The sequence below is a fragment of the Cynara cardunculus genome, assembly GCF_001531365.2.
Source record: "Cynara cardunculus var. scolymus isolate 2C chromosome LG 17, CcrdV1, whole genome shotgun sequence".
Classification (NCBI taxonomy): domain Eukaryota; kingdom Viridiplantae; phylum Streptophyta; class Magnoliopsida; order Asterales; family Asteraceae; genus Cynara; species Cynara cardunculus.
Window position 1 is genome coordinate 34,992,928 of NC_037544.1, and position 11,696 is coordinate 35,004,623.

General features: G+C 32.7%; 1 protein-coding gene across 1 annotated transcript; it reads left to right on the forward strand.

Annotated features, from left to right (window-relative positions):
* Positions 1-357: 357 nt before the first annotated feature.
* Positions 358-1,762, forward strand: LOC112500747 (transcription factor IBH1-like 1). Its single transcript, XM_025104318.1, has 2 exons — positions 358-519; positions 927-1,762. The coding sequence occupies exon 2, from the start codon at positions 941-943 to the stop codon at positions 1,535-1,537; it is 597 nt and encodes a 198-aa protein (XP_024960086.1). The 5' UTR covers positions 358-519; positions 927-940; the 3' UTR covers positions 1,538-1,762.
* The last annotated feature ends 9,934 nt before the right edge of the window (positions 1,763-11,696 follow it).

Here is an 11,696-nt window from a genome sequence, read left to right on the forward strand (position 1 = left end):
GAGTCACCACATTTGAACTTCTGTGGCCACAAAAGGATTTTTATTCCTTCTTGAATTTGAACCTGAGACTTCTTGGTACCTTTGACATTTGAACTCAAGCTCAAACCAATCAAACACCACCTTTTGGTTAAAAAGAAACATATAAAGATAAATAATTAATTAAGAAAATAATATTTAGTTTCCATAAATATTGGTAAAGTGAGAAGATTTTGAGTATTCCTTGTTAGGGTTTTTATGGGGATTGTAGGCCATGGACACCCATGTGATTGCATGTGCTGTGTCTTTCCCTCTTAACCCCACCACCTTCCCTCCTCTTCCCTTTTGACAAAAAACAAATAAATAAAGCCTTCAACTCCATTCTCATTCTCCTCAACTCTTTCTTCCATTCATTCATCTTCTACTGCTACTCTTTTGTTGCATCCCAACACCACCATCACCACCACTTCATCTCTTTCTTTCACTTCTACACCTCCCATGGATACATAACCTTCAACCTACTCATTTCATCAAGAATTGAAGGTACATTTTGGATCCATGTTGCAGAAATGAAGCTTTCATTAATTTGATGTGTTCTTCATGTATTATGTCTTGGTTTTGCATGTTCTGCAGTCTCCTTGAATCTTTTTGGTTCATTCTGAACCAAGATCTTGGTGTTCTTGCCATCTTTTCTTTGATTCTGAAGTTCTTTGATGAATCTGCAAATCTGTATATAGTTTTTGAAAAAGCTTCATTGCTGATCACTGTTTAGTTATTTCTGCTGTTCCCATGCTTAACTGATATGAATGTTGGGTTTCAATTTTGTTGCATGTGAGGCAAGAACTTTAATGAGATGCTGCATGAATTAATTGTAATTGGTATCTGATCGTTGTTGTCAAGAACATTGATTACCATACAGAATTTAATGAATTTTGATGTTAATTTTGTAGGGAATATATATAAAATGCATACTTCTTCCAGTAATCTTAAGAGAGAATTTCTGAAGAAATGGGTAAGGGGTCTTCAAATATGCTGTTCTTCAAAGAAGGAAATGGATCTCCAAGAGAGAAAGAAGAAGATAAAGCTTTGTGCAGACATTGCTTTAGCTTCTGCCAAAAATGCCACAACTTCTTGGAGCAATGCTCTAATTTCCGAGGCTAAGAAAGATGGCGAAAACGCAATTCTTGTGGACAATTTGGTAGGACCCGAATCATATTTCGAGCCAACAAAAACTGCGCATCGAACGACTGGTAATTGCCACAGGAGGGTTAGAAGCAAGAAGATCTTGAAAAAGAGTTGTAATGTTGGCCAAAGATTCAAGAAGAAAATGGGTCCTCCTAGATTCGATTTAGCTACTTATGTAGCGAAAAGATTGGTGAAAAAAAGAACCCAAGTGCTCAAAAGACTTGTTCCTGGTGGAGAAGCCATGGATGAATTCTCCCTCATCAAAGAAGCTTTAGACTACATCCTTTCTCTTAGGGTTCAAGTCGATGTGATGAGAAGTTTCGCGAATGCAACCGAGCTTTTGAATCAAAGTCATGTTTCATCCATAGTTGATTAATCAATATAAATATAGCTTCATTTGGATATATATATGATGATCACAAAAACAGCTTTAGGATCATATTACTAGAATTAATTCTTGAAAACAAGTCATGTACAGATCGATCTTGCCACTTCTTGCTGTCAAAAACCGCGACCACGGATGTTGCAACTTCAAAAAACAAGCTGTTTTTCAACTCGAATCCGTAATTTCTGGATCAGAATTTCAAGAATTTAGTATGAATTTTCTTGAATTTTGATTCATGTGTGATTTCATTCGATTCTCAGGTAGTTTTGTCTTGTGGGTGGTTTGGAAAAATTGAATGTGAAGCAGAAAATTGAGACAGGTGTTGGTTTGGTAGGGTCGTAAATGATGTTAGTAAATTAAATGGTTTACGGTTTACTATTGAGCAAGTAATGCCTGAATGACCACTAAACACTCACCTTGTGTATATCATTAATTACTGCATTTTCTATACATATATATATATATATACATATATGTATATATACATATATGTATATATATGTATATATACATATATATACATATATGTATATATACATATACATATATATATGTATATATACATATACATATATGTATATATATGTATAGGGTAGGGTTCATGTGAGACCAAAATTTTTTCTTGAGACCAGTAAGACTAATTTATGTTCATTGATCAACTTTATAAACTAATGATCTAATGGTTTAAAGTTGCACGGTGACAATTTTGTAATTATTGAGAAGTCTTGTGGCGTTTATGAATGTTCAGATCTGACGATTGTAGATCTAATTCAAGGGTTGAGAATTGGTCTTACGGGTCTCACGAAAAACCATTGGTCTCACATGATCCCAAGTCTCTCTCTCTCTCTCTCTCTCTCTCTATATATATATATATATATATACTAGGTTCGAACCCGTGTATTACACAGAGTATTTTAAATGAGAAAAACTCTGGACATTAACTCTAAAAGAAAACTCTGAACATTAACTCTGGAACTCAAGAATTTAGAATTCTATTGTTAGGCTGGAAAATAGCTCTGGACTTTAACTCTGAATAAGAGGAATTCAGAGTTGTCTTCTTAGTCTAGAAAGTATCTACGAGCATAACTCTGAGTCACAAGAATTCTGACTTCTTATAACTCAGAAACGTAACTCTGAAGAGAAGTTCAGAGTTGTATTCTAAGTCTGAGAATAAGCTATATAACCAAGTTTGGAACAAAACAATTCAGAGTTATGTTGTAAGTCTGAGAAATAACCAATATATGATGACTTTCATGTTGATGATTTGTATCACTAATATCATTTAATGTAATATGATTAAATTGTTGACTAATGTAATCATGATAAATATCGAACATGTAAGGAAGGTGCGGAGTGCACACTTGTTTGAGTTTATTTTGATTTAGGGGCGAAACCCCTAAATGACGGGGGTCCGGGGGCAGCGCCCCTGGTGGCGGGGTCCGAATTTGAAAATTTAAACCCGGTTTTGATGACCACTCCAGAGTTAAATTCAGACTTACAACTCTGAATTTTTCCAGAGTTATGCTGTAAGTCTGGAGGCCACTGCAGACTTAAATTCAGCTTAAACCACGAAAACAGAAAAATAAACGTGTCGAGGGATAGATGTCACTTAAATAAACCTACTTGAACCGTAAGTGAAAATTGTGTCTAGATACATGTTTAAGCGGGAAAAATCAATAACCGCCGCACAGAAACATGACACGTGTCCTTAAAGTTACTTATTTATTAAGTATATAGATATATATTTAAAGACAAGAACACTATGGATGGTAAATTTGAATGCCAAAATTAATTAATGGCTTTTCATCTTTTAGTCAATACCAGCAAACAATGGTCAATTTGGGGTGGGGGAGGGGTGTTTCTGGTTTCAATCTACATTTAAATGGTTTGAAAATATGTTAATGGATGTTCAACTAATTAAAGATGAAGGATATATATATATGGTTATCTTTTTGGAAAACTTTAAAATGATAAAAAACACAGAAATATTTAGTAATCATTTATCTTTATGTATATGTGTATATAAGTAATTTGTATTTTTTTTTGATATGGGAAAGCATCTTCAATTACTTGTATGCACATGTGAGAACCGTACATACTAATAATTATTAGGGTGTTCATCATTTTTTTATTTTTTAGAGGTTTTTGCTTGAACCTTATTCACGCTCTCTCTCTCTGCCTCTCTCTCTATATACATATATATATATATATATATATATATAGAGAGAGAGAGAGAGAGAGAGAGAGAGAGAGAGAGAGAGAGAAGTGAGTTCATTTATTAAGCCAATATATAGTGTTAACTTTACAAAACTCAATGAATCAATAAAAAACAAGATTCATATTTGATTGATGCACATGATAAATTTATTTAAAAAGGGTAAAAATGTAATTTTTTTATTTGATCTTTTTTTTAATGCAAATTAATTTTCGGTTACATTTATTAATTATTCCATGTCTTGCCATTGTGAATATCCCATACATATTAACTGTCAGTTACATTTCTTAATTGTTTCAAATTAATTGTCGGTTACATTTCTTAATTATACCTGAGTAAACACTTATTCATAGGTGAACAATCTCGTTTCAACAAAAACTGAGTATGTACAAATTACTAATTATTTTAAAAAAATGAATAGTGTTCAGAAGTAAACACATGAACATTGTTCATAAGCACAATTTGGTGTTTGTTCATAGGTGAACTAGATATCATTCCACATTTATTTCATATATGAACAAGACTATGTAATGTATGTGTTTACTAAAATAAAACATGAATGTTACAAAAATCTTTACGACTTTTTTCCATATACACCCATGTTTACACATGAACAATTCCTATAAATATCGAATACTTGTTTACACATGAATCATTAACTAAAAAAAGCTATAGAAGAATCTGGTGTCGGAGATTTGATGTTGGTTTTGATTTGATGACGAGATTAATTCCCAGATAGTTACATTGTTATTAATGGGGGATTACAAAACATTCAATTGTCATTAATGGGCGGTTACCAAACATCTCATTGTCATTAATGGACAACTAAAATCTTTTCCCAAAATACCCCTTGTAAACATTGTTCACTTATGTTACCTTGTCTATGTGTGCAATTATTTACATCTTATGCCATGAATGATCTTAGCCACAAATTTTTCAAAGATCAATGGATAAGATTGGTTCACAAAGTTAACACTATATATTGGGTTAACAAATGAACTCACGCCTATATATATGTATATATATATATATATATATGTAGGGTTCGGTTCACGTGAGACCAAGGGTTTTTCCTGACACCCGTAAGATCAATTTATGTTCATTGATCAACTTTAAAAGTTAACGATCTAATGGTCTAAAGTTGCACAGTGACAATTTTGTGATTATTGAGAAGTCTCGTGACAATTTTGTGATTATGAATATTCATATTGTAGATCTAATCCAAGGGTTGAGAATTGGTCTTACATATACGGGTCTCACGAAAAACCTTTAGTCTCACATTATCTCAAGTCTATGTATGTATGTATGTATGTATATATATATATATATATATATATATATATATATATATGGAGGTTCAAAAAAATTCTATATAAATAAGAAAATAAGATGATGAATCTCAACAAACTATTTATTTAAATCATGTCTTAAACAAAACTTTCTTAAAAATCATCCAAAAGGGTATATATGTCATCTATTGCATATAGATCTGTTGATTTGTGTACACTTTGTAACCATTAAACACATTGGAAAATTTAAATTTTGGTTAAAAAAATGAGAAAACCTTTAAGATAAAAATCCAATTCGGATCTAATGATGCATTTAATTAAATTTCACTACACCATAAGATGTTTAGAATTGTACCTTTTAGATTTAGCAAGGATTCTGACGGAGCACTTAAAAACCAATGGAGGTTTTCTTTTATCCGTGATTCACACACGAATATGTTATGCACCTGCATGGGTGCTAGCTGAAAACCACTAGAAAAATATGTGTATTATAGAAAAGAAAATGTTTCTTCTCTATTAATTAATTTATTTACATGGTCTAAATTACAGATAAACTATAATTCAAAACAATGATTTGTAATTATCTGTAACATTTATATAATTATCTTGAGACTTTGATAGAATTATATACATTTACAGATAATACCATGTAATTATCATAATTACACTTCAATACACATTTTCGTAAAAACCCTCCAAGAAAAATTATTTCGACAATCAACTCGACTTATCTTGGGTTCTACAAATATAGGCAAACTTATTTTTTGTTTGTTACCCTATAGGTTTACATACTTCTCAGAAGTATTCGTGTGTGACATGTGTCGTGAGCATATAATAACTTACATTCTTCCACTTGCACACTATACACAATAACACAGATGGTGATAAGTGTTTAGCAACACGTCCCCGCCCCCTAGGCTATGTAAATGTGTTTTTTTTTCCTTTAGTAATCTGATTGATCCAATCAATCACATGATAGAATCATTCGTTATCATTTTTGTAACATCCCGCAAACCCATATAACATATAATACATAATTTACATATAACGTATATAAGGTTTACATATTGGGTCCCAACTTACAAAACAATACAAATCTATGAAATTGTACACACACACTTTATACTTCAAATCTTAATACAAAAGATTTTGTGTAAAGCTAAAGAACAAACTTCCATAACCAACTTCACATACAACAATCGAACAGATAATCTCACAACTTTCCCTTCCCTTTATCAATTAAACGCAATGGTCTTGAAATACATATTTTTTGAAACAAAATGAGGGTTAGACCATACGACCTAGTGAGGAAATCTCTGTCAATATAATGTTTAGTCTTGCTGTTCGCGCTGAGCCTGAGAGGATTTCTGATCGTCTAGAGGATCCTGTTAGCAATGCTCCCTCTAGCCAAAAATAGTTTACTTACAAACTTCACAATTTGGTAAACATATAACTGGCATCCAATCACATTTCTATCGTTTGTAAGCCTAGTTGACGCTTAAACACAACCGGTCAATCCCACAAAAGTGGCTCTCAAGCACAATTTGTAACTCACACATAGTTGGCGCATAAGCACAACCCAATCGATCTCAGCTATGATTGGCGCTCAAGCACAACTAGTAGCAACAATAACTTAACACAAATGATAATAACAACTTACACATACCAATAAGGTATAGTTCATAATAAAAATCCTTTAACATTATATGCATTTCAGTTTAAAAGGTTATAAGAAAACTCATTTTGTTAACGTAGATTCTCTAAGTTCTTATTAGAAAACATATTCTGATATAGAACACTTGAACCCGGATCAAATAAGCATGAATCACAATTAAGAGATATTAGCTCAACCTTATCTCTTAGTAAGTTCTAATACACCTAAACAATACCTTAAATGACCCCAAAACGACACAATGCAGAACTAAAAAAGGGTAAAATGGAGTGTGGGAAAGTGAGGAGAGGGGTCAAGAAATTCTTCTTTTGAAACCATCTGGCTAGTCAATCATGCCAGCTACATTTGGCTAGGGAAGAAAGAAGGAATAGAAGTTCGGAAAATTCTAGCAGATGGGATTATCAGCCCTTTTCACGCCTTCTGAATTAAAGCGAGCAACGTCGCGCCACTCTTTATTTTGATCTTCTTTCTTACTTTGACTGGTTAATACCAACACTCAAAGTATCAATTTCCTCCATAGACTTTTGATCTACAACTTCTAACTCGATAAAAAATATCCCAAACTATCATAACTACTATCTTCAAAATAACCATAAAAGAAGAAGTATTACCTTAGAACTCAAACAAAAAGAAAAACTCCAACACTTCTTCTTTGAGAACCTCTTGGTATGATCTCTCCCTCAAAACCCCACACATGAAAACACTTTTAGGATGAATTCTCCTAATTGAACAACAAGGAAAGCGGTGGTAGGTTTTAGTGCCACCAATGTTTCGAAACCAAACCTTCATCTAATGATACATAACACAACCAACCCCCGTACTTTTTATAAAAATTAAGAATAGGTATTACAATATCTCCCCCTTAACGGAATTCCGTCACGAAATTCAATCAATCAAACAAACTCGAGTATTTTGATCCCATTTCTAATTATGTTTCCCACGTAGCATTGTGACTCTTATGATACTACCACTGAACCTTTACTAAACTGTTTTCTTTGTTCCTAAACTTTTTAACCTTGTAACTGATAACGAATTTCGATTCTTCAATAAAATTCAATTTCTCATCCACTTGTATTTCAGGTAGCGGTACAGCCAGTTCAGAATCAACTAGACATTTTATCAAATTGGACAAGTGGAAAGTGTTATGAATACCACTCAGCTCTTCATGAAGTTCTAATTTGTAAGCTAGCTCACCAACCCAAGAACTAATCACAAAAGTTCCTATATACCTTGGACTCAACTTACCCCTCTTACCGAAACGGACGATCTCTTTCTACTGAGGAACTTTCAATATCACCTTGTCCTGTCCATAACCTGAAACTCTATTGGTTTACGATGCTTGTCGGCATAGTTTTTCTGTCGATTCTGAACAATTTTTAACCGTTCATGGATCTGGCCAATCTTATTTGTCGTTAATTGAACAATTTTCAGTCTAGATAACCGTTTCTCTCCTACCTTGTTCACAATAGTGTTCGACATTTTCTGTCATACACGACCTCAGAAGGTGTTGCATGAATACTGGAATGGTAACTGTTATTATAAGAAAATTAAAGGTAAATGTTGGTCCCAGACGGATCTACAAGAGTTTTGAAGGTAACAGTTTGTAGAAGGGATGAATGAATACAAACACATATAAGTTTTCACTTCTTAAAATCATTTCTTGATAAAGAAGATCAATACAGAATTTACAGACTGTTTGGGGAATAAGATAAGATACAAAACTTATCTAAAACAATCTAAAAACTACACAAGATACAGAAAGAAAGAAACAAAAGACTTGCTAAAAGAAGAAACAATAATTTTGCTAAAGGAAGAGCTCAGTTGGTGTTATTCACTTGAAGTAAGATAACTTCAAGAAGTTAAGAAGTCTCTCCTTGTGAGGAAGTCTTTTGTTAGGTAGAATTTTATCTTCACGATATATGCTTGGCTTCTGAGAAGGATGAGTTTCTCAGCTATTTATACTCATTGCGTTAAATGCAAGTCAGACAGTACAAGGCACGTGGCAAGTTTCTAGAGGTGAGCGTGTCCTTTGTCTTCAGATATACATACTTTTGTCATATATGAATAGTTGTCTTTGACAAAGTAGGTAAGCACGTTTGGAGACAATAGAGTGACTCCGTACGAATGCTTTACTTTGAGAGGTATGAGTTTGTCCTTTGTGTGTAAATGGATAAGACAAAAACTAATCTTGATCAACAAGATTCATTTGATCACTGACACTGGAATAACACTAAGGTTTCTTCAGTGTATGCTGAATCTTGAGTAGATTTCATACATTTGTAGACAGGCTTGTTATCACTGGAACGACATCAGATCACGAACTACTTGTCTCTGTCTTCAGCTTTATCTTCGATATCACTAAAAGATTGAATCTTGTTTCATCAGGAGGTTTAGCAAACAGGTCAGCTAGTTGGTACTCAGTGGGTATGAAGTGAAGTTCAATATCATCATTCATAACATGATTTCTGATAAAATGATATCTGATCTCTATATGTTTGGTCTTAGAGTGAAGGACATGATTGTTTGTAATGAAATGGCACTGGTGCTATCGCAATAGATAGAGATCTATTGAAGAGGGTTTTAAGTTTAGATTCCCATGTTTTATGTCCACTTTTGGAACGTAACTACAAGTTTAAGGGGTACAATGAGATTAAGAAAGTTATCTTACAAATTTCACTTTTAGCCCTCATATTATTATTTTTTCTTAGATTGCACCAAGAATATAAAATTCCTTTCATTTTAGATCCTTCTGTATAGAAATTACCCACGACAAGTCGCTACCAACTCTGAAGACATCGCCAACCAACCACCCGCCAAATCAACGAATTATCACCAAACCTTCACTTATGAAAAAAATGAAAAATCCATTATTAACTTTAAATTTGAAATCATAATTGATCAAAATATAGATGGGTCGTAATATTTACATGTAAAAGAGCAATTTGACAAGAAATTCTAGTATGGTACCTTCGTAATTGTCACACCCTCTTATTACAACGCCATATCAATTTTTCTATTTTGCATGTACCTCTAATTTCATGTGAATATGCTTTACAATGCCCTATTTTTTTCCACCTAAAGTCGCTATCTTTCCTCTTGCCTATACTTAGAGATGAAAATTTTATCTATAGGGACGGTTACCCTCGGGTACTCGAGCCTAACGGGTCCGAGTTTCCTTTCTATGGCGGATAATGGAGCGGGGACGAAAATTTATTTTCATACCCGAAGCAGGGTCGGGAATGGCATTACCAGCCTCTAATTTGACCCCTATTAAATTTTTTACTTATTTATTTAATATATGTGTATAGTGTATGTATAAAAAAGTGTATGTATATACATAAGGTTGCACATGAGTTGGGTTGACTGGGTTCAAGGCATTTGAACAATCCAACCCAATGTTTGTGGTTTGCAAAATTTCAACCCAACCCAACCCAACCCAATCAAAACTACATTCCAACCCAACCCAAATCATGCGGGTTAGGTTGGGTTGGGTTGGTCCATTAATCCAGTTGAAACTTTGGTATATCATTTTACAATCTAGCTAATCGTTTATATTTAATAGAAGTAAAATAAAGATAAGAACATACAAGAGATTAACAAACTCAAAAAAAAAAGTTCACGCGAATAAGAAAATTAAAATTACGGTTGAAACTGTAATATAATTTTGAATATAGCTAACTACGAGTTGGTCTAATGTCTAATGTACATATATTAATTAATAACTTAAAAATTCATATTAAATTCATAAAATATAGAAAGGTATCAGGTTGGATTGGTTGAAATTAACCTAACCCATTTCCAAGCCAATAGATATGGTTTGACCTAATTTTGTGTTAACTATGTGTCGGGTTAACTTGGGTTGACCTTTTTTGGGTATTTTTCGGTTGGGTTGGCCAGTTTTTTAAGCACCCCTAATGATAAATATATGTACTAAACGGGTACCAATAGCTTCCCGAATCCATCGGAGATTCCTTTCTCCCAAAACCGTCGGGGATTAATTGGGTTGGGGTCGAGGACGGGGGAGCTTAAACGGGGGACGGAGATGGGAATTGCATTACCCGCCCAATACTCTCCCTTTTTCCATACATACGTAAAAACTTGTCTTTAAAGAGTTATTGTACACATGTTTATATTGTAAAAGGTTGTCGAGTCCGACAACTAATAAGCCTTATAAGGTTGTCGAACTGGACTTGAACTTACTTTCTGGGCTTGGACTTCTTTCTTTTTTTCTCCAGCCCACGTTGAAACCCAAATCACAAAAATGTACAAATGGTTTCCTTTTTCCTTTTTCTGTTTTTATTTTGATGCTTTAATTCTAACGCCTAACAATTGGGGGAGATTTGTAGGTAATTAAATCTTGACTATTTATATTATATTATAAAATATTTGATAAAAATTCTTAAAATCATTTTTTATGTATAAAGTATTATTTATCGATGTATATTACTTAAAATTCAAGATTACAAGTAAATTGTGCATAAGTACAACTTATTAAAGCTCTATGTTTGAATTCGTGTAACTAACTGCGGATAAACATAATCAAATAGAGGATAAACATCTTATTTTAAAATATAAAAAATCTAAAAATAAAATTAAGATAATTATTGAGTTCTAACAGAATACTTAATTATTATCTATACTATATTATAAAATATTTGATAAAAACTCTTAAAAACCACTTTTTATGCGTAAAATACTGTTTATTAATACATATTACTTAAAACTCAATATTGCAAGTAGATTATGCGTAAGTACAACTTATTGAAACTCCATACCTGAATTCGTGTAACTAACTGCAGATAAACATAAATCAAATACATGACAAATATCTCATTTTAAATATAATTTTTTTAAAATATAATTAGGATAATCATTGAGTTCTAACAGAATATTTAACTATTATTTTTATAAAAGGTATATTATTAAACCAAAAATAAATTATTTTATTATTAAACTTAAATTAAATTATAATAA